The sequence below is a fragment of the Anas platyrhynchos genome, chromosome Z (genome assembly GCF_047663525.1).
Source record: "Anas platyrhynchos isolate ZD024472 breed Pekin duck chromosome Z, IASCAAS_PekinDuck_T2T, whole genome shotgun sequence".
In the NCBI taxonomy this organism is placed as follows: domain Eukaryota; kingdom Metazoa; phylum Chordata; class Aves; order Anseriformes; family Anatidae; genus Anas; species Anas platyrhynchos.
Window position 1 is genome coordinate 3,158,145 of NC_092621.1, and position 24,006 is coordinate 3,182,150.

The following is a 24,006-nucleotide window of genomic DNA, read 5'->3' on the forward strand; positions in this document are numbered from 1 at the left end:
GTGCACTGATTTTACAGCTCATGCCCCCGTGTGGAAGTCAGAAGGGAAAGCAGGCTTCTAAATGACTTCTTCCATTATTAAGTCTGGACCAAAAAGAGGTTATTACATTTTTCTTTTTGAATTAGTGGTTTACAACATCTCTAATTGCACAGAAAATCCTGTCTGCTTATGTACACCATGAGAAGAATACCATGGGCCAGAAACAGCGTCAGCTTCCTATGATTAGTCCATCTGCAGCAAGATTCAGCTACACCAAAAATAATAATAGTAATGAATAAAAGACTTCTTCCCTTCATGGTTCAGGAGAATAACTTTCCTTGCCGTGATGTTGCAGGATATGCCATACCACCGCTCCCAGTTCAAGAAATGTGCAGTGGTCGGGAATGGAGGAATTCTGAAGAACAGCAGATGTGGCCGAGAGATTGACAGTGCAGACTTTGTGTTTCGGTAAGCACCACAGCACCATTTCATTTGTTTGTTTTGCCTGTTTTCTGTTTCAATAACAAATAAAAGATTGCTAAGCTGTTCTCTCCCACATGCAAACCTAGGATTTACAAACTGGTCAAGCCTGTTTCTTGCACAAAGTGGTGATATATCAAAGAAAACACTTCACTATATAATATTTATTGAAAACCTAGCCTTTGGGGAATTATTTCTCCCTAACCTCATGTAGTTAATCATTGATTTATTGACAAAGCTTAATGTCCTCATTCAGCCTGCCCTGTTACTCAAGTTGTAGATTTATCCTTCTGTGGACATTAGCCCAGGCGTAGTGTCCTGTGAACATGGCCATGATTTCCTGGGACAGTTCTGGACCTCTTCTGCATAAGAAGTGGCTTGGCAAGGCCTTAACAGCTCCACGCCACACAGCTCACATGCCTCGGAGGTGTGTTTGCAAAGTGGTGCAGTCTCTTCGGATGCAGAGCTCAAGTGCTGCATAATGCAAGTTTTGCTGATCAGTAGCGCAGATTCCAGGTTGTGCAGAGACACCCAAGTGACTTTGAAGCTTCAGTGTCTTTACACTGCACTCGCCACTTTGGAGTTCTGGAGTTACCCTGTTTTTTTATGGTCAGGGTTACTTGCATCTCTGGATAACAGAATTTAGCAGTATTTTCATCATCCTTAATATGAAGGAAAGTTTTTTTTCATTATTATTATTCAAATTCATGTCTAATCCCTCTCTGAATCCTATTAAGTTCTTTGCTTGGGTCATGGCATATGACAGCTAGCTCACAGATTCATGACCTGTTTTGTAGAAAAGAAAATCTTTTTATTTCTCTTGGCCCATTTTCTGACCTTAGCTATATTTTTGTAAGCTTAAAGTAACTGTTCGTTAATCAGTGAATTTCTTTGTTTTAATACCATAAAAATTAGTCCAGATTTTGCCTCATTGTATTCTTAATTTCGCTTCAAATGAAAAATATTTTTTTACAGGTCCTTCCTTCACTATTCATTAATTTCATACCCCCTTTTCTCTGCCTTCTGCTCCCCCTTTGTATTAAGCTATTGTCTGAATTCTATTCCATGAAACAATCTAGGCTTCACATAACCTGCCTCAGTTTAAAAGCCTGCTTTACATTGTATACATTAAATATGTATGGTAGATTCCTTTTTACTATGTTTGATCACTGCTATTAGTATGATTGAAATGAAAGACACATTACACTTGGAGATGACAAACTATTGAGTGGAAGTGGAAATACGGGCAGCAATTGTCATCATTTATGTATAAGAACTTTCATTGGAGGTCCCTTCTTAGCACTGTTACTCTTTCTCGGACAGTTCCACACCTGCTTAAAAAAGCAGATCGGATCAGTACAGGACATAGATATTGGATTTTTTGGTATCAGGAATTTATTAGAGACTTAAATAGAACTGAAATATAAATGAGTACCTCAGTACTCGTGCAACAAAAAAACTGGTTCACCATCTCCAAAACATATGGGACCAGCGTTATGCTCAAAGCCGTGTTAATGTTTAAGAGCTTAAAGTCTGCTGTCATCAATTTTAAAGTAGAGCTTGTGTTTAAAGACAGGTGTCCTTAATCCACTTAACTGATCCACTTTCCAGTCTGACACCAGTTCACCAAACTGTTGGGAATCACCGTCTTGGTCAGCAACAAAATGATTATTTAAAATAGCAAACAATGTCCATGGAGCACTGCCAACATTTAACAATACCTTCAGGACACCTTTGTATTGTCAGGAAGCTTGTAGTCATCAGCATGCAGCTAATATTTTTTTATGAAATTAATTCTTATAGCAATTAATTATACTACAATAGAATGTATAAAACACAGACACCAACTGCATTTACTAGTTGTTGTCTATCTCCATCTACTGGCCAGAGTGGAGATCTGTGATGAAATGTTAGATGCATGCTGGAATGTGACTATTTTCTTTGTAGGGAAGAATTTTTGGAGTTATAGAGTACAGATTATGCAGATTGTATAGTTTTTATAAGGAAGTTTACAGTTCTTATATATAGTTTTTATAAGGAATTATCACCTTCAACAAATTTAACCTTTCTTAATCCTGATATGAGTTGACCGTTTAAAAATATTAAAGCAAAATATTTGAAAACCTTAGTCAAATTTAATCTAATGAATATGGTGCCCAGTGCTAGGTGGAACTGAGAATGCTAGAGGACTTCAGAAGGATGTTGCATGACCTAGCAGAGAAAAGTGCTGGAAATAACAATGCCCATGAGGAGGACAAGATTGTTTAAAAAAAATTGCCTGACCTGATAAAGGAGGACTCTGGGAGGCAGATATGAACCTCCTGAGTCTGAGAAGGACTTTGAAGGATTTTTGTGCATTTCTTTGCTCCACTATACTTGCTCTCTCCCTGGGACAGAGAAATTATATATTGAGAGCTTGAACTGCTCTGTAACACATTGTAAACTTCGAGTATTGCTTACCCTAGGTGCCTTCTTGGTTTTCTACTACTGAGTTCTGATCTTCAAAAGTAGTATAGAGTTGTTTGGGAATTAGGCACAGCAGTAGTTTTGAGATGTGAGGATCTAAACAATGATGACTTTTATTGTGGCTTGTAGATCACTTCAAAAATTTTGAAAATGTCAGCAGATAGCTAACATTACCTTGAACTGAGTGTAAGACCCCTTATGTTGCCTCTGACAATGCATGCTGCAGTTTTGTTTTTTTTTTTTAGTTGAGTTTCCTATGGAAGTGAAGCTTGTGCGCAAGTGTGTTTTTCAGTAATTTCAGCATCTCTTGAGGTATGCCCTAAATTTTGTAAGGTGATGAATCTAGGTCAAGGCCAGGGTGAGGTCAAGTTTGCAAATATTTGCTCCTAATAGCTTTGACATCCACTGTCAAATCTGTACAGCCAGAACCACTGCTCTTACACTGCTCTGAGAGATACAAAGGGAAGAGGAGGGGAAGCAGGTTGTTTTGGATTAATTAGGGACTAGACTGATTTCTCTCTTGTGGAACATATCCCCTAAATTCCCTTGGGTGTAAAACAAAACATGTTAAACACAATGTTAGAAGTATAGCTTGTGTATTAATTAGGGAATACAATTGAGCTGGTGCTGAGGAAGTCCTTGATTTTAGATGGTGATTGTCCTTGGAGCTTCGTCCCAATTCTGGCTCTAAATTACCAAAGTAAATAGCTGAATTGCTACTAAGGGAGCAAAATGAGTGAACATTGGCTACATCTGCCAAAAGAGGACAGCTCTGATAGACTTTGGGGAGAACAGAGGTCTTTATACGGCCCCTAAGGACTTGGTACTTTAATGTACAGACCTGACATCAACGTGTTTTGATATGATTTTACATCCTCAAAGTGTTTCTAGACTTGTTGACTGAAAGAAACACTTAAATCAATTCTACTTTCTAGTGCTGAAAAGGTGTAAGGAATTGTTTAACCTTCTTACTATTTTTTTTCCTTTATAGATGCAATTTGCCCCCTATATCTGAGAAATACTTCACAGATGTTGGAGTAAAGACGGACGTCGTGACAGTCAATCCCAGCATAATTACAGAGAGGTCATTTCACTTTGTGTTTTCATCTCCTATTGCTTTTCCAAATCTACCTTTCATTAAATTCTAGCTGTTAAAGACAATTTTTATCCCAGTATTACTTAGAACTAACACTAGGAATCATACTTCTCATTATGAAGTGAAGTTATTCAGAATCAGTAACAACTTCAAGAAATGTGTTAAACATTTAAACCTTCACATTGATAATAGAAAGGGGGAAGCTGATGAACTAAACTCGTAACAGCAGAGCCATCCTTCCCCTGGAATTCCTGTGTGGTGCTGGCAAACCCCAGGAAAATGTCTTGGACTCATTAGGTTGGAATTGACTTGATCCCACCCTAAATGCTTAAATAAACACACATCATCATATGTTTTTACAAAAATGCCAGTTAAACTTTGGAGCCAGGATTGACCAGGTGATTTCAATTTTAAATTTGTTAATACCTTCACACCACTTTGCTGACAGGTTTGGGACCATGGGGCTAATTCCTGTTGACCTTTCTTGGCGTGGGAATGTATTTAATTTTTGCATTGTTTTCTTGCACTGCGGTTTTCTTTTAGATGTTAGAGTAAGACATTCTAATTTAGAAATGTTTATCCTCTGCTTTGGTATTTGCCATTTTTTTGAACTGTCCTGCACTGCATAGTGCATTACACTGTTGACCAATCCTTGGAAAAATTACATATGTCTCATAATAAAAAGAGAAATAAGCCATAATCAGAAATGTCTACAAAGTTCATCTACTGTAATGAGTGTATTGTCAAAAAAGGGGAGAATATGATTTTTTTTTCTAAGCCCCTGCATTTTTGCCTTACATTTCATACTGATGTTTTAGCTACGGATCTAAATATATTCCCCTTGTTAATTGAAACATTATTTCAATTATCTCTGTATCAGAAATTTTTCAGTAAAAGTCTGCTGTGGGTTTCTTATCTGCTGGTCCAAACTGAGTCTGTACTGTTTTGACTGTAGCTCTTATTCTTTTCCAATTAGATTTCATAAGCTGGAGAAATGGAGGAAGCCTTTTTACGATGTGCTCCAGGTCTACGAAAACGCCTCTGTGCTGCTGCCGGCTTTCTACAACACCCGCAACACGGATGTCTCGATCCGGGTCAAATACGTCCTGGATGATTTTGAATCTCAGCAAGCTGTTTACTACTTTCATCCCCAGTATCTCATCAATGTCTCACGCTACTGGCTAGGCCAAGGGGTGCGGGCCAAGCGGATTAGCACAGGACTGATCCTGGTGACTGCTGCCCTGGAGCTCTGTGAAGAGGTCCACCTCTTTGGCTTTTGGGCCTTCCCCATGAACCCCTCAGGGATTTTCATAACTCACCACTACTATGACAATGTGAAACCTCGCCCTGGTTTTCATGCTATGCCTTCAGAAATCTTCAACTTTCTTCACATGCATAGCAAGGGGATCCTGCGGGTTCATACAGGGACCTGCGGCTGCTGTTGACAAAGACACTGCTTCGTCTGATGCAGCAGTGCAACAGAAACTCAAAGCCTGTGTATGGTGTAGGAGGTTTTATTACACCCTGAGATTATGCAATAATTGTTTGATATAAATTTCCTCAAGGCATTGCATCCCATAGGATCTAGGATACCAGCATCCTTCCTGCTAGCAGAGTTGGGTCCGTAACAGTGTGGGTGAAGCAGAACTCCTCTGCCCCAGGGTATGTGCTACCCTGGAAAGCAAGTTGGATAAGAAGCACATTTCCAATAGGTTTAGAGATACAGAGCACATAAATATAGTTATCATTTCACTATGAAGAAAAGCACCAAACTTTTGAGGAGAATTGGTGGTGGAGAATTTTAGCATACTGTATGACTTTATGTAGGTTTCTGAGTCAAGTACCTTGGGGCATTGCCAGATTTTATTGAAAGCACTGTGCTCTGGCATTTGGGTTTTTGAAAATATTCTTTATCATTATAGTTTTAAGGGCAATTGTATAACTTGAGGTCTTTGTTCTGTAATGTCACAAAGTATTGGTGAAAAATAGCAGATAGATTTGATAGGAACAAACAAGGTCACTTTATGAAATTATTCAGCTGGGATAGAAGAGAATGTTAAGCTCCCATTCTCTGCAACAGGTAGCTGTGTTGATCATGATGTCTAATTATTTTAGAGCTTCTTTATTCTTCTTTCCTGTGTCTTACCTTTCTGGTCTTCTCTGCTGATAATGTTTTCTTTCTCATTGTCCGTAATGCTTTCCTTCTTGCTAACGTATGTGCAATGTGTGCACTTTCTCCTACAGTGAGCATCTCAGCTTCAGTTTGAAGTCTTTACTGAAGAAATGTGATTCTTCACACTTCTGCAACCTTTTCTTGGGCTAAATAACAAGGGGATTATGCTGGATAGATGTTCTGCATTGATTTTTGGTTCAAATATCACATCATTGGATAGAAAAAGCATTCCCTCTTCAATTTTATTAAAGACTTTGTGAGGGTATCTGATGTTGATCTGCTGTTGTGCAGGTTGAGTTAAATATTTTCAGGTATCTGTGGTAAGTACTTGCAGGAAAGGAAGTTAAAAGGCAGTGAAGATACTTTGTGGCTTGGAGTATGATGCTTATTTTAAAATTATGCATTTCAAGACCTCAGGTGTCTTAATGTGGTATTTATTTGTGTTGAGAATGTTACTAGGATGATAAAAGGGCTGGTGTGTTCTTTAAAAGACTGCCAATGTAACTCAGTTATGTCAAGCTTGATTTTCCACCTGGTACAGTTAAACTGACAAAATCCTGACTCAAAAATGATGCCACATGCTGCCAGAGTTTATTCTGGCTGCTGAACCACGGTGCAGTAGGCTGCTGGCATATGCCCTTTGATATCGGTATGACTGCATACACAGGATGGTGAGGTTTGCTGTTTCAGCTGTGCTGGCATAACTAAAATGAGCAGTTTTCTCGTGTAAGTTGTTAGTCTGAAGCACTTGGGCTGTTGTCCAGTGCCTTGTCTTGTCGTATTTAGGTTACAAAGATTTGGGGTTTAAAGTACTCATCCTCTGTGAGGGATGCTTTTCTTTTTTGGGAGGGTGTTTGAATCCAAATAGGACTTGGATTTTGATTTTGTAATGCATGAATGCACAAAGCTTCTTTTAAAAGCCTCTGCGCTATGCTGAGAGCTCTGAAAGTTGCTCACACTATAGATAAAATGGTCTAAAAGGAAGTGAAGCACGATGGTCACCGTTTCAAAAGTCCCTACTGACCAGCAGCGACTGGGATGGTATGTAAGAGCCTGTATTTCTTTTACACTAGACCCAGAGGTCTGATTACTTTAAAAGCAAGCCATGTTCTTCGTGAAAGAGTCAGAGCTCACTTGGGAAATACCAGCCAGGAGTAGGTGAAGGGCCTGTGCTTAAGCTTTATGTATTTGTCTTGTGCTTTTGGTCTTGTGCCGCGTGTTGGTGAGCACCACCTCGTATCAGCTAGCTGTGAGGTGTGCCGCGCACCGAGGATGCACTTGTAGATGAAATGGTTTCCTTGATTTAATATGCAAAAGAGATCTTTGTCTTTGCTGTGTTTTGTAAATTAATGTGAAAAGGGCTTTGATAATGAAGTGCTGTAACAGAAGTGCTATGTAGAGAGCAACGTGACCCATAGGTTGGCCATTTTGCTGTGTATTAAGCTTTATGATAACAGGAATGATGCTGAAGCTGGTACGTAGAGCCCTTACTTCTTACTCTTCCTGAGTAAGGGTCTGGTAGTGTCTTCAGTATTGCTTTGCTGCTGCTGCTTTGCTAAGGATACGTTCTTTGGTAAGGGTTTTTCTTCACTATGTTGATTGGAGCGAACAAAAGCATCTGAAAGGAGTCTGATCTGTTGAAAGAGACACTTCAAAAAGAAGGGGAGGCACTTGAGAAGCATCGGTATGTTGGAAAATAGCGGTGCAAATCCCTGATTAGTTGCAAAAATCCTTTTGGACTTTTTGGATAGGCAAAAGGATAAGCAAAACTGTAATTACGGCTATCCTGTAATTACAGGGACACAGACATTTCCTTTCCTTTGTTTGCTTCATATAAATGAGCAATGTAAATTCACCTAGGCGATACTGTAATAAGTGCAGTTTTACTGTGTTTAGATTTTGCTGGGTTACAAGTCTATAACTACTATATTTTTTTAGTGATGTTAAAAATGTCTGTGCAGGATACTTGCACGTGTGCACCAAAGGCCCAGTCCTGCAACATTTATCTGAAAAGAGCTCCCATTCAAGTGGATGGGTATTTTATTTGTGTAGGGACTGCAGAAACAGGCCCAGACGTGCCTGTGACGGTGTACATAGATGTATAGTTAGATGTAGGGAGCAATTAGCAAGCCAGAAAGATACTTAAAGAAATATCTATAAAATATGAAATGCATGTTGAGGCGTGTTTACTTTCTGATTCACTTTTCAGGTGTTGCTTGAAAACAGGTTGAAAAATGATGGCATTTTTGTCAGAAACGCCATATGTGGAAGCTTTCAGGTTTTTCTTGGCCTCCTTGCCTCGCAGTGGGCACTGCAAGCTCAGATCCCTGCTGTCCTGCGTGCAGGAGCGGGGGGCTGAGGATGGAAATAGTGCAAGGAGGTTTCACCTGTGCAGAGGTTGCTCCCTGTGCAATGTCACCATGGGGCGGCTGAGCCAGCACTGACCAGCCGGAGCTTCTGCCCGTCCTGCTGAAACGGACGACGAGAAGGGCTGTTGCAGAAAGAAGGACCCTCCTTATTTTCTGCCATTAGTAGTTTTTGATGTTTGTTTGTTTGTTTTTGATGTCAGTAATTTATCTGAGTTTGAGGCTATTTTGTTTCCTTCCCACCCATATGGTCAAAGCTCCAAATGTTCAATCTTAACCTTTTTTTTTTCCAAAGAACCTGTTCAAAAGCCTGTGCTCTTAGTCATATGGCCTGAGTTTTTGGGTAGACCTGTGTGGAGCCAGGAGCTGGACTCAATGATCCTTGTAGGAATCAATCCCCCAATGCAAAAATCTGATCTCTCCAAGAAGAAATGCTGTCAGCTCTCGGGTACCTCATCCTGAGCCCAAGCTGTAATCCCCACTCTGTTGAGAATATGAGATCTGAGACAGGGAGAGAGAAAATTACAATATTATGGTTTAATCACCGACTCCTGGTAGTATTTATGAGAATCTCTTAAGAAGCTCCTGGGGTCTTCATACACTGGCAATGCAAATTCAGTCAGAAAAACATAACTAGGCTGGCTTCTCCTTGATTGTCAGGTCGGCAGAGGAGGCTTATGAACCTGCCAGCGCTTTCATCAGAGGGAAGGAAGTATTTAGCCAAAGTAGTTCAGCTGCTTGCTTTTGATTTATGGAATCCAACTTTGCTCTTGGACAGGACAGATTAAATGGTGAGAGGTCCCTTGTAATATTTTAGCATATTTCCTGTGATTGCAGTGGAGTTTTCAAAGATATTTCAGGAATTGCAAAGGGGCAGCAATGCCGTGGTGGCTTCTTCTGCTGGGACCTCTGGGAGGAGAGCCACCGTGGTGAGTAGGTAATGACCACCTGGAAAAGCCACATAAGGGGAATTTGGGAGATTGCAACCACAGCTCTGGTACAAGCCCTTAGTGCTGTGGAGTGTCACAGAGCTGACACGTGGAGCTTCACAGCTCACGATGGCGAGGAGCAGCAACCCCGGTCCACAACAAAAACTACCCCTGTGCGGGCTCAATTGGCAAGAAATGGCTTGACGTGGCAGGGGGGAGCAAGCTCTGGTTAGCGTGTGAGGGAAGATGGGGCGGATAAAAGATGTGAAATGAGAGGGAATCTGTCCTTTCAAATTGAGGCCTAGTGGCTTGTCAGCAAGGCTGTAATTTTACAAGTTTGGGTAGTGGAAATGGAGAGCTTGGAAACGATCCCTTTGCCCCTGTCTGGTTTGCATCTGAGCATGCAGAGAACTTTGGAGCTTTTACACATACGTTGAGAAGGAAATGCTGACAATATTCAGCAATCCCTAGGGGCCAAATTCCCTGGGGAATTCTGGAGTGAGATGAGGTTTCTGGAATAAAGGAGTCAGCATTTATTCTTAGGACCTTTTCTAAAATCCAGTGAAATCTGTGGAAAGTTCAGTGTACTTCAGAGAAAGCCTCCAAAATGGACCCCGGTCGTGGGCAGGAAGAGCAGCCTCTTGTTTCTTACTTGTTTAAAAATACATTTTTTAATATATTGTAGATACGGTGCAGTAGCAATACTGTGTTTTTAATGGTGTGTGTAAAGAACAAACTTATCTGGAAGCAGAAATGTTGTGACTGTCACTCTCCCTTCCAGATTTCTGCACTTTCCATCTTTTCAAACTCATCTATGCAAAGCATTTCATCTTGGTAGTGTAAGTCACTGTGTGAGGCTACAGCGAACCCCCCGTACCCAGCTGTATGTGTGTGAATCACATGCCTCAAGAGAAGAGGTTTTTTTTCTGCTTGCTTGGAAATACCAGCATGGAATTCGTCAGTGATGTGAACACCGTGAAGGTGGGACTCAGCCCGTTCCCTCCGAGGCCAGCACTGTTTGCATTTGGCTTCACTAGGAAAGCATCGGGTCCAAAGCTTGTAAGGCAAGCCAATAACCTGCATCTCCGAAAACCCACCCTCCCAGACTATAATCGTTTTATGTCTTAATGTCATCCCATCTAATGTGGGTGAGGCTTCTGGACATCGCCGTGTTGTCTGCATGGGATCCCAAACCAACAAGCAATTGTACGCAAGTGCTTTTTCAACAAACCCTAGGGGAAACCCAAATGTACACTAAGTGGGGGAGCCCGAGTCCCAGGCCTGAGCACCTGCAGCGCTCCCCGAAGCCCTCAGCATGAGAAACATCAGAAATGTGGGACTGGGCCGCAGTGGGAAGCTTCAAGAAAGGCAGGGCTGCCTCACCGCTTCAAGGACTGAAAGCTGTAAATATGTTACTGACGTGTCTGACTTTCTCTTTAGAAGCCATAAATGTTCTCGGTGTTTGATCTGTGGGTAAGTTGATGTGTGTTTTTAACTGTACTAATCACTGTAAAATGTGTTAGCATGTAAAATGGTGACAAATTAAGCCAGCAAAATCAGAAACTGTGTTGGCTAGCTCTTGAAATGTCTGTTTTACCTGGAGCTGTCTGCAGTGAGATGGACCAGGACACTGAAGTGTCCCCATTGCTCCCTACGGCTTGTGCTGTATGTCCCCTATTTTCACCTGGTGGAAATCAAATACTTTGGAAATGCTGGAGCAAAACCGTGTCTTTGTGCAAAGAGAGCTTGGGCTAGTACAAAAATAAAGCCTGTTCCATGATTGTTATTTGGTAAGGCGCTGACGGCGGGGGTGGACAAATCCAAGAGGAGTCATGGTAATTTCATGCTGATGTTAATGCCATTGTGTCCATTGAGTCACCTTTCTTTTTTCCATCCTCCACCCTGTAATTCTTGCTTACTGTTTATGTAGCTGTATTATGGTTGTAATAGAAAGCCTATCAATTGATGTAAGCCATAACTAAAGCAGTAATCAGGGTATCTTTTTTTTGGTCTGTGTCACTGTGTTTGAAAGATGATTTAATTCTATTGAATAAACCACTTTAACAGTTTTATGGGAAAGGCAATCTTTGTGTCACTTTTCGTGCCTTCAGACTCGTATTTTCTGCTGTTCTGCGTCTCTGAACAGGGAGAGCTGGAAGCTCAGCTGGGAGAAATTGGTTCGTGTAACTGGGGAACAGCACTGCTGAGTTATGTGATGATATAACATCATGAATGTATACAGACACATAAAAGTAAATGCAGAGTTATACGATGATATAAATTGAGAATTTGGTATTTTGATCACTTGATATTCAATGTTAGGTGCTGAATTGTTGCCTACAACACATACAGACACAGCAAGGTGATTTATTACTAGGAGGAGCGATCCGTACCCAGACAAGCTGCGAAAAGCCTCTGCAACCCATTGGGTTTGCCTACTTAACACCTTCCTGACAGCTCTGTCCTTTACTGTCCTCACCTTCACGTGACGAGCAAACCCATCTCCCTTGGCTCTGAGCAACCTTACGCAGCCACAGCCTTGCAAGCTTCTACTCCCATCAACTCTCAAAGTCAGCATCAGGAGAATTAAAGCTCAGTTGCAAAAATATTTGTGGGAATACAGAATAGTAGACCGAGCAACCATATTTTTTTTTTGCAATTGGATATTTTCCTGTGGATCTTTATTGTTTCAGATCATAAACTGAAATAGAAGTGGGTGATAGAAATAAGCTGAGCTTGATAATAGCACTCTGCTAAGGCAAATGTAAATTCCTTGGAAGATGCAGAGCTGTGGTGAATACTGGAGAAATCAGTTCTCATTCCTGCTGACATTAAACCCGATGGATGCACTTCCTTCCCACAGCTGCTTGTGATTATTGTCAGTGATTATTCAATCAAGAAGAGGAAACATGTGGAGAGGGAAAAATGAATAGACAAATTGACACTGTATGATATAATTGGCGTCTATCATGTTCCAAATTGCTCAGCTAAGCAAGCAATCAAGGAATGGTTCATTTCCTCAAGATCGCAGCATCCGTCATTTTCCATAGTGGCGTTTGCAGCCTTTCCTCTGAGAGAGGATAAATAAAAGGCCACGGTGAATTAGAGGGATGTTTCACCACAGCCAGTCTCTGACAGTGCCCAGCAGTGGATTCTTGAGGAAAGAGCAGAAGAAAAAAGGAAAAGCAGTAAATGTCCTTTCTGCGGGTATTCCCTCAAACTGCAACTGCCAGTTTGTATTTTTGGCCTCGGCAGTGCAGTGTGGTACCGAGTGTCAAATTTTAGCTCTGTGCTGGTTTTAAAAAATGAATCCTTTTGCTTTTGGGAACTGCTGCTTCCTCACTCCTTCAGGGTGCCCAGCAGGATGCCTTTGGGTTGTGGGACCTGCTGGGAGGAGGCAACACAGATCCTAACCTCCCTTCTTGCATCACAGGCAGCATCTCCTGAAATAAAATCTTTTTCATAAATCTTAATTATTAATTTATTTTTTTTTTTGGTTGGTTGTTGGTTGGCTTTGCCCACCAGCCCTACAGCTGTGGTGACCAGGATCTGTTGCTGGCTGGTGAGGTGCTGGTAGCACACGAGGTTTCAGTCATCTCCCGGGGGTCTGGATAGAGAAGTAAACCGTATAAATCCACAAAGGAGCTGTTGTCCATCACAGAGAGGGAAAATCTTATGTAAGTACCTATAACTACTGCAGTGGACACCAGCAATATGAATTTTAAAAAAGAGAAGTGCCGGATTCTGCAGCTGGGAAGGGGCAACCCTGGCTGCACGTACAGACTGGGGGATTAGACACTGGAGAGCAGCCCCACAGAGAGGGATCTGGGGGTCGTGGTAGACAGCAAGTTGAATATGAGCCAGCAGTGTGCCCTGGCAGCCAGGAGGGCCAACCTGGGGTGCATCAGGCACAGTGTTGCTAGCCAGTCAAGGGAGGTGATTGTCCTGCTCAAATCCAGTATTACCCATTCACAGGGCATTTATTTATTATTTATTTTTGCAAGGAAGAGAGAATACAGCATCAATTCTCCATCTTGTCAGATGTACTGACAGCCGGCACTGTCACACTGCCAGTTTTAGCAATCTTCCCACCTTGCCAAGCTCCAGGTAAGCATCTGGGAAAAGAAGCCGCCCTTTCCCCAGGTGGGGCAGGAACATTTCCATCTCCCTTCACGGCAGCGTTTCCATCTCCCTGCCTGCTGGCTCAGCAGCACTTGATAAAACCGTGGGCTACAGTCAGGTCAGGCAGGCAAAAGCCTTTCAGGCAGTGGAAGTTAATCTTGGGAACATTCATGTTTCTGAGCACATTATTTCCCTTGAGGAATGCTGAGGCGCTGAGGGAGCCCGATAATTTTGCAAATAATTTGCTTTCTTTGCTGCTCAACGCAAAAGCAATCAGGTGATAAAACAAAATACTCAATTCCCTGATGCCGTGCTCCTCGGATGTTTCTGTGGATGGGCAGATCATGATGATAAATACAGAATATGCATCCCTTGCATTTGAAAGGATTAGGTCATATTTTTGAGTTCCCGCGTAGGTGTTTAGTGAAGTAGCCTGTACTGTAAATGTTTTTGTATTTCAGCAGTGTCTCTTCAATCACATCCTTAATAAATCTCTTGGAAGCCTTGTTTCACCTGGCAACGTTCTGGAAAGGTTGTGCTGCAGTGATGGATTTCAGTATCACACTGTTTGGAAAACTGATTGAGTAGGTCCTTTGAATGATGGTGAGAATAAATCGATCACCGCCAGGGATTTGTTTTTCAGCCTCGTGGAGCACCAGTTATGCAGGACTGCCACTATCCCTGCAACCAGACCCTGTAATTCCTAAGCTGACAACAGTCTTCTTATTTCTAAACTGATACAAATAGAGAAACTTCATTCCACAGCAATCTTTTGGCTGCTGTGTATGGCTGGGGGGATCTCCCTGGTTCTTTCTGAAGGGAGGCAGGAGGAGGCTACACGGACCAGACCTGGTTTGTCCTTCTGCCAAGCTGCCTGCAGCTGGCAAAGCTGAAAATACCCTCTCACCCAAGAGGCCCCTGCTCTCGCTCAAGACGCCTTCTTTTCTAATGAAGATGCATTTTTTTAATGCATCTTTTTCTCCTGAATATTGTCCATTTGCAGGGACACGCAGGCTGTAGGGGCACAACCACCTGCACCCCACCAACTCACCCCAAAACCCCAGCTCTCCCAGAGCCATTTGTCATTCTTGGTTTTTATAAACTCGTAGGGGTTACAGAGGGCAGCAGTAATGATATAAAAATGTATCTCACATCTAACAGCAGCTTGTATTGCTTAAAGTCTGGATTTTTTTTCCTCTCTAATCACAGGCACTTTACACTGGTGCCTTTTGACTTTCAGTACTTCTTTATTGCCTGTTACACTCACACTATCTGGGTTTGTTTATAGCATTTTATCTGATCAGTGTATTGCCTCACTCATTTGCATAATAAATAATTAGCAAAAATCATTGGAGAGCAAATCTTGACTCTATGTCAGCACAGGCCTCTTACTATATAAAATAAACCTGCTGGTGTCACTGTTTTTAGGCTGCTGGCAGAATTAAAAGTTCACACATGGCTGCAGGAGAAACCATGCGTGTCGCCGAGATAAAAACATTCACAACACATCCAAAAGAGTTTTCTGAGCAGTGGAGCTGAGGAAAAATATCTTCCTCTGGATTTGTGGATCATGGTGGATAGGTTTTTTAATTTTTTAATTTTTTTTTTTTTAAACAAGTGCAGCAGTGGGGATGGACTGACAGACAGACACACGGCCTTCCACAAAAAATGATGCCAGCCAGCACTGCTGTCCCCTGCGTGCTCTCTCCCCAGGACATGCCCTGCTATCTCAACATCTTTTTATTGCAGTGAGTTCACAGACTGTGCCAGGCTGATGCTAATCTTCCTGCCGTGGAGAGCAGGTTGGTAAAACACCCACAAAAATAATTTTGGGGTTTTGTGGCAACCTCTGCCTTCTGTGATGTCAGTTGGGAAAGTTGTGATCATTTGCATCTTTATAACTCAGTTTTTTGGGTGAGTTTTCAGCCAGCTCATCAGAAGTGAACGTGCCCTGCGAGGTGTTCAACACAAACTGTCTTCGTGGCACAGCTCATTTCCATCTCCTGTGCTCAGCAATTTTGACCTTCGCTACTGCAATTTTTAAGGAAATATTGCTAAGCATTAGCTTGAAAAATATACTTTTATGATTAGCAAACTTTGTAGCTGCAGGAGCAAGACAATTTCTAGGGATTAATTAACCTACACCCTAACAGCTTTTTCATTTGTTAGCCTTTTGACTTAAATTTATACTAAAAAATAACAGGAAAAGCAAACAAAATGCATTCACTGAGCAGTCAAAACTAGTGGCTACATAAATCAGCTTCTTCCAGAGGAAAGATAAAAGAGCGTCAGCTGGTGGAGCTGCTTTAAGAGTTATTAATTCTAAGCCGACTTAATTTTTCTTTTCTCTAAATTAAACAAAGCAAGAGTAGCTGAAAAAAATATTTGCAAATATAGCAATAAATTACCTAACAAATTAAATAGTGGAACTTTGTGCTAATGTGGTTACATCTCTCCCATATGTACCAGTTCAGATACTGGTGCATGCACATCCCATGCACAACACTGCCTGAGGTGTAGGAAAATGAGAATTGGGAGGAAAAATGAGATTTTGTTGTCCTGTACTGAGGACTTTGTGCAACTTGTTGAAGTATTCACATATTTGCTATGATTTTTTTTTTCCATCTTCTTTCTGCAGCCTGAATGTTGGGTGCTGATTATGTAATATATAATCAATTAACAATAACTTCAATATAATGTATCAGAAATACTTGATTCTGTTTATTTTTAGTTATAAAGAAGTAACAATAATGCATAAATATTTTTACTACCCGTAAAATATCAATACTATACTGCTGCATTGTAAGGTCTTAAGTAACCTGCCTGTTCCTTTCCTCCAGAAAGCATATTGACATTGATTTTTAAACAGTATTTTTTTCTCTTTTGCTTTTGGTTCATTCAACTCATACTGGGTTTTGTTTGTTTGTTTGTGTTTGTTGTTATTTGAACAGAAATATGCACCTAAAATAATTTTCTATCAATACTAACATCTGTAAACATATATATATATATCTTACAGCGGGTGCTTCAGACAGCATTAAAGTAATTTGGCACTGCTCCCTTATTTAAACCAGCATTATTATGATAACTATCACTGAAGGGCTTCGTAAATTGTGTTTATTGTTTTCTGCTCCATAATTTTACACCATTATTATGACAATTTAAAGGGGCAGGCAGATTACAGGCTTTGCTTGCTGCAAAGGATGGAAATTTGTTAAAAGCTCCCTCTAATCCATCCATAAATCTCGGACAATAACATGGGTTAGCTGGGTTGTTAGACCTGACCGCCTCTCTTTAAGCCTAATCATAACCTTTGCATAAGAAGACTGAATGTGGTTCATCTCAGAGTGCAATCTTTCAGCCTTTCTGAGCAGCAAATGAGATCTCTGCCAAGTAGCAAATGTCTTTGACCAAAGCTGAGGTCAAGGTTTTGCTTGTTGACCTTATGAGAAGCACCTCCAAGGTGGTAAGACCCCGACAAATGGAACAGTGAGACCTTGGGCTCCCTCTTTGGCCACAGATCTCCAATGGCCTGAGCAGCATTAATGAACTCAGCTGCATCTTGTATTCTCAGTTTAGAAGTGCAAAAACAGGGACAGAGAAAAGGTGAGTCTGCGCTCCCCACACATACAAAGGAACAATATTCAGTGTGAGATTCACCTCTCCTAATTTTAGGCATCTCCAGTGTAGGTCTACACAGATGAGCTCCTTGCCAGGGCTCTGTTTGTAGAAACACATCCCAGTTTATGGGCTTAGGGTGGGGATTGGCTTTGTTCCTCTAAAATGACATCAGACTGACAGCAATTTTTCTGAGACAGACTCCTTGTGCCTTCCCTCTCCATCCTGTGCATCGCCCAGAAGGGACTGGAGTCAAATGGAGACATCCCCCTGCACCTGTCAAGGCCAAGGTTGGGTTCTGTGTTCTCTGACGGATGAGCTCGTGTCCTAAAGGAGATCTATTAAATATGTATACATAGACATATATATCAGGCTGACCTTCACCTTGCAGCAGTCTCCTGTTATGCATAACTACAGAAACAAAGTGAATATCTGGTTGACCTGTAACACTGTAATTTAGCATGGGCGTTCATCCTGACAGGGCCAGCTTGTGTTGCAGAGCAGTATGTGCTCCTGATAAGGGCTCTGATATTGGGATGTAATTGCCTTTCTAATATCCATGTATTATTTACACCGTGCTACTGTTGCAACCAGTGGGAAACTTCTTTTGATTCCAGATCTGTTGTTATTGTAATGTATTTATTAGAGCAATGCAAGGTCGGACTAATCACAGTTATTTGACCGTAAATGACACAAATGATACCAATAGTTTTAGTGCTCTAAAACCAGTAAAAGCGAGATCAAAATCAGGACTTTGGAGTATTAATTTACTTTATTGTCATATCCTGACAGATGGTTATTAAGTGCTTTAAGTATTAATGCTGCTGCTTTATTTATAACACAGAGATACGTCTTGCAGGTTTCTTAGGGGTATTTCTTCAGGAGAAGGGCTTGGAGGGAAAACTGAGCAGGACATGCACTCAGAAGGTGATCAGATCAGTGGTGACTGAGGCAACATCAGTCTTCAAAGTTCAATTTTAAGCCTTAAAGGTAGCTCTTCCAAAGAGGCTTCATGAGATCTCACTTTAGTTTGCTTTTGGCTGGCAGTGATGACCAGGTCTTCATGAAACCAGAACCAGATTTCTTTAGGTAGCATTTTAACTTCAGTGAAATATTTCTGTGATTTTTTTTTTTTTTAAAGAAAACGCATCTGGCAAGTTGTGACCTGAGGAAGATCTGCAGATGGTGTCTTCAAACCAGGGTTCCTTGATCAGACTTTTCTGAGCATTCTGCACTGACCTAATTCTGCTTCTCTTGCAAAGTAGAGGTGAAGAGATTGATGGTCCTGTGGATGCAAAGCTGGACATCACGTGCAGCTCTCCCCCGGTTTCCTTTACCCAACTAAAAAATACTCGGAAAAGAGGGAGGATATCTGTGCTCATGTGGAGAAAAGTGAGTAAATCTACCAGTCTGAATAAAGAAAAGCAAAATAATACATTGAGGTTTATTTAACTTAGGGACTCAAGACATTCTTCATTATATAGGATTGATTCCATCAAAAAAACGTGGTCTGTGCCTTGAGAGGAGGCTTTTGCTATGATTTGTACTGATGTTAGAAGTGGAGTTTTCTTCCTCTCTCATACAAAAAGCTAAAATGACTCTAGTCCTTACTATATAGAGAAAGGCAGGGTGAGCTAAATGGGAGAAACAAAAATGGGCAAGCCCTATGATGGCAGAAAAAATGGTTAATGTTCATCTGGTTATTTTTATTTATTTATTTTTTTCTTTCTTTCCTCTTTTCATCTCCTCTCCATATCTCAGAGGTCAATAGGTCCTTTCTGGCTTCATATTTTTTTAAAGCCCTCATTAACTGTGAAAGGGCTCTCAGCTGACTGCCCTTGGTGCATAAATACCCACCGTGCTAGTGCCTGTACCCCCTGCCTCACCTCCTGGCTGCCTCAGCCAGTTCTTCTGAGGACACCTGAGCCTTGGGAAGAAAGCTTTCTCTCCCAGGTGGCTTCACTTAGCAATCTGCAACCAGCAGCTCAAGAAGGGAACAGGCTGAGCTCCGCAGGCACAATTGAGATGCAGTGGGGAGAGAAGCTCCAGTCTGCTGGTGGGTGGTGATATTCACTTTTCTGTCATTTATGCTCCAAGCTGTAGATGCATACAGCCCCATTTCGCCTCTCTACAGAAAGTAAGCAAATAAGACCCAACAACAATTTGAGGTGTATCCAAAAGTTTTATAATGTTTCTTCCTGATGTAATTAAAAAGCTAAAAATAAAATCAGTAAGAGCAGTTAGAATATGCAGATAAAAATTTCTGAGGCTGGTTAGGTGCAAAGAAATGCCATAACAGTTCCTGTTTATCTCAAGCCTGATGCCAACGTTTAACGGCAAGGTAGAAAACCTAAACTAGCAGCATGTTGGCTGAGGGACTCTGCTAGCTCTTCAGAGCCTCATCACATTGTCCTCTGTGGGAGAAAAGAGATGGAAAAGATTGCTGCTTCTTAGCACAGGTGGAGGAAATCCCTGAGAAGAGAAAATGGAGCAGGGAGTGCTGTTTGCTTCACTCTCAGAGCAGCTGAATTAACCTCAGTTAATAATGGAGAATTAAAAATTTTTTTGATGATTATTTGAAAGCTTTTTCTTCTAATAAACTCTCCCAAATTCACGTGAACTGGGGAAACATAGGGTAAGCTACTGCACTGTGAAATAAGAGGTTTATAATCTGATATTTTTAAATTAAAAAATAAAATATGTGGACTAATACAGCCTTGCAGACCTGGCCCTAGCAATGAGTGTTGAACTGTGCTGGAAGTCCTGGCAGTAAATCAGGTAAGGGGTGAGGAGTCTTTTGTACTTTCCTGCTCTGTTTCTTTTCATTTATTTGCATATGAAGTGATGCGCTAGTGAATTTTAACAATCTCTGTCAAAAGACCAAGAAGAGTTATGCTTTCACAAGTCCTTTATCATCTGTGTATTTGAATTATTCTGCTTTGTAGTTTCTCATGAAAAGATGCCTTTCAAATGACAGCATGATTTGTCTTTGTGTTGGAGACAAAATACTGTTGAACTTTGGAGCAACGCCCATTTCCTAAACAGCTTCAATGCTACACCTGAAATCCCTAATTTAGAATCTGGGGTCTGAGGCTTAAGGTTTAGCACATCTCAGGTGTTGCCAGTCTCTGTCCCATGCAGAGGATGGGATCTTCATGGTATTGCATGGTCACAGTTGTTGACCTCCCATGGTGCATGGGGTACCATGGTCTGGCTAACTTTGGTTAAAATACTAATGCTTGCATTAACCTTTGGCTAAAATATGAATGCTTAAGCATGCACGCATGAGATTAATTTTTTTTTTTTTCTCTGATATCTTGACTTTATAAGTTCAACAAAATATTGTATGTTATTTGTAACCTCAAAGGCAGCTTTTTTTTTGCTCAGTTTTAATTCTTGGAGACTATTCCACACTTTTTCAAGGGATAAATGGAGGGAGGCGTGTCCTCAACTCTGCCTGGAGCCCCTCAGGCATATGCTGGCTGCTGTACTTGTGATACCAACAAGTCCTGGTGGCCTTTGTCTGGAAAACCACCAATTGTTTTCTTGGGGAATTCTTCAGAAAAATTAGAAAAATCTCCTTCTCTGATAATTTAAACAAAGAGCAAAAAGCTAGTTATTGTCTTGTTAAACTGCTGAATGCACAAAGTGACTGCCTATCCAACAGTATTTGTACTGCAAAAAGCATCACATCCCCTGCGAGGGATGCAAACTTCATCCACCATAACAATTAATGAGCTGCTTTATTGGGCAAGTACTGGCTCCACTGAGACTGCTGACAGGTTTGCAGTGAAGGAGATGCTTGAGTATTTTGAAGGCTTGGGGAAGTTAAGCCTCAAGCCAAGTCTCAAATTCACTCTTGAGATGCTGAGCCTGGGAACCAGGGCTTATGGCAGGGAGGGTCAGAGGGGATGCTTATCTGTGTTTGTCCAGCTCTAGCAAAAGAGCTTCAAAACGTGCCTCAGTGTAGGACACCAACATTTGGAGGTTTTGGCCTTGTGCAACTTCTTTGTGAAGGGAATAGAAATAAATTGCACACATGCTTTCTCTGTGAGGAGCTGAAATTCCTGCCTGGATTCAGGGAAGTCTCTAAGCACTCATGAAATCTGAAAGGCAAAATCCTGCCTGGATCCCACTCAGCAGGAGCTTGCTGCGAAGGCCAGGACTTTACCCTGTGGCTCTAATTACATGCTTAGAGCTGATCAGCTGTGAACGTGCTTTCTGAATGGAGTCTTTGCCCCCTGGAAAATGCTAGGATTTAGATTGCTTTCAGCTTGCTTTTCAGTTCAATTAGTTGGTAGAGCTGCTCTCAGCATGGATTAGGACTGACTTATGACTCCCAGACTGGGAGTGTATGATAATAACACTTCCTTCCCCCTCTCCTCCTCATAAAGGTGCCCTCTAATTTTTTGTAGTGAATTATGTCACCTGGTTGATATCGTGCACCTGCCTCATTCTTTGGTGTTTGTCCTGTGTGCTGCAGCCCATTGCAAAGAGAGTCATAGCAGGGCTTTAAACAACATCTCCAGAAATCTGACTTTCAAAGCTTAGAGCATGAAAAATCACTCCTTGATCTCCAAAAATCACTCTTTGTTTTCCTCTTGAGAGCTGTGTGCCTGGTGCTACAGTGCAGAGCGGCAGGGGTTGTGCCCAGGTACTTCTGCAGGCAAAGCACACCAGGGCTGGAGCAAAACCTGGGGCAGGCTCTCAGGTACTTCTGGATCTTCATCCACATTTCATGGGCTGAAAACTCTATCTGCTCATCTTTAATAGATGCAGCGACTTGAAAGAAGTCCAGAGGTATGAAAGCAGGCTTACCATGAACTACTACAGTGCCTTCCTGGGCACCCAGGCTTGGTCCTGCTTCAGCCTAGCAGGCATCAAAAGTCACGCAAAAGGTGCTGTGGGGCATTGAAATCTGACAAACTCCAACAGGAAATGAACAGCTGAGATTCACCAGTGGAGGCGATGAATGATTATTGTGCCTGTGTTGAGTTCTCCAACAGTGGAAGCTTTGTTTCTAAAGCCATTTAACAGCAGGTGTGAAAGTTGCCATCCCATCTGCCCTGCCTCTGTGCTGTGCAGGCAATAGGGCCTGGGATCACCGGGCTGAAATACAGATATGTGCCGTGGGAGGTGGAGGTGCCAGCACAAATAGGCATTAACCTCCCGGATCTGTAAGGTAAGTTAGGAGCCTCTCTGCCAGCAGGAGGTAGCCAGGCCTGTTTTGTCTCAATACAGGGCTTTGTCTCTGAATGCCCCTTTGGGTTTGTAATGGTGGAGGGAGACTGATTCCCCATCCCCTCTGAAATCCAGCCAGGCTGAGAAATGAAACCAAGGCGGGGCTGGCTGCCTGGTTCACTAGCAATGCATGCAGACCTGTTTGCATCTTGTTCGCTGTCTTGGGATGGAGAGCACTTCTGCAGCTGAGGACGGAGTCACCTGTAGACAAATAATGCAGAGGATGCTTGCGGAGGAAATTCAAGTGCTGTAGTGCATGCTGGGGAAGTCTATTTGCATGCTGACAGCTGCTTACAGCCACATTCAGATAAAGTACAGCAAGTGGCAACTCCTGCAGGAAATAACTAGATCAACCCTGACAGCCTGAGAGTAAATCCATGGCACAGACAGATAAGGAGTATTAATATTTCTTGGGCTAGGTCTGGATCCCTGTAACTCCTGGAGCTCTTCTATTTTTATGTCAGCTTAATAGAAAGTTTTGTATTTATTTTGTGTTATCTGGGCAAGTTCAGCTGCAATTATTTTACTTTTATCCTTTCCCAGACGAGCATATGTACACATGCCCTCTTGTTTCTTGGCAGCTTGTAACAATGTCTCTAATCCTCCTTGGCAGAAATCTTCTGAAATAATTCTTTTAGTATAAAAAAACTTTGATATTTCCTCCTCCTCCATTCTTGCATCAGAGATAAAATAATCCGAGGCAAGAAACTTTGGCCAGAAGTTGATTTTTCTTCTGGTGCCTGTCTAGTTTGTGTGCTGTGGAGCCTTAATGCTTCAAGATAAGGCCCTTGGGAGGAGGATATCGGGAAGGTAGGCAATGCCACTTGGGTGACTCCGAGTGTGAACAAGAGAAGAGAAATAAACCCATTCAGCCCATGCAGGTGCAGGCAGGCTCACAGGTACCACTTGAAATCCCATATCATAGTTTAGATGTTTTTTGTAGGACTGATGGTGTTCCCAGCCTGTGAAAGCACTGCAAAATCCAGTCTCTGGTTGCTTTCTAACACAGGGTCATGGAAATTCATCCCTTACCTGTGTCACAAGCTTTTTGGGGATGATTAGTGTTGGAAGGGTGACAAGATGAAGAGAATGCACATGTTTATATAGGATTGTGAAGCTGCAGCTTTGACTCCTGTTGTTTCTTCACATTTTTAAGGACTCAGTACACCTACACCCCCTCCAGCAGAGCTGACGCACAGGACTTTCAGCTGTGGTCGGTCAGGGCCTGAGGTATTGTGCTGAACACCCACATCTGGAAGAAAAACACCAAATGTTTGGTGTGTTCACTTCCAAGGTGCTGTGCAAGGGGAGAGGATTGCTTTTTTAACAGCACAGACAGCGCTGTGTACCGAAAAAGCATCCCAGCTCTGGCCCAGATTGTTGGCAAGATGTTCAGCCTTCCTCTCTCTGAGTCCTGTCTGCACAGAGCTGCTAATTGTGGGTTTAGGATGAAAGCTGGGGTTTCTAGATGAAAGTGGCTGTGTAATTCTAGGTCCTCCAGCAGGCACTAGCAGCTGTCTGTGAAGTGTCTGTAGG

The 24,006-nt window shown here is 41.9% G+C and overlaps 1 protein-coding gene across 5 annotated transcripts in view; it reads left to right on the forward strand.

The window, feature by feature from the left end:
• Positions 1 to 11,568, forward strand: part of ST8SIA5 (ST8 alpha-N-acetyl-neuraminide alpha-2,8-sialyltransferase 5) — a 76,294-nt gene extending 64,726 nt beyond the window's left edge. For all 5 annotated transcript variants that reach the window (XM_027446982.3, XM_072031577.1, XM_027446983.3 and 2 more), the window contains 3 exons: positions 335 to 447; positions 3,917 to 4,009; positions 4,998 to 11,568. In XM_027446982.3, coding sequence (XP_027302783.1) covers positions 335 to 447; positions 3,917 to 4,009; positions 4,998 to 5,466 — 675 coding nt within the window. In that variant the 3' untranslated portion in view covers positions 5,467 to 11,568. The remainder of the gene's footprint in view (positions 1 to 334; positions 448 to 3,916; positions 4,010 to 4,997) is intronic.
• Positions 11,569 to 24,006: the final 12,438 nt, after the last annotated feature.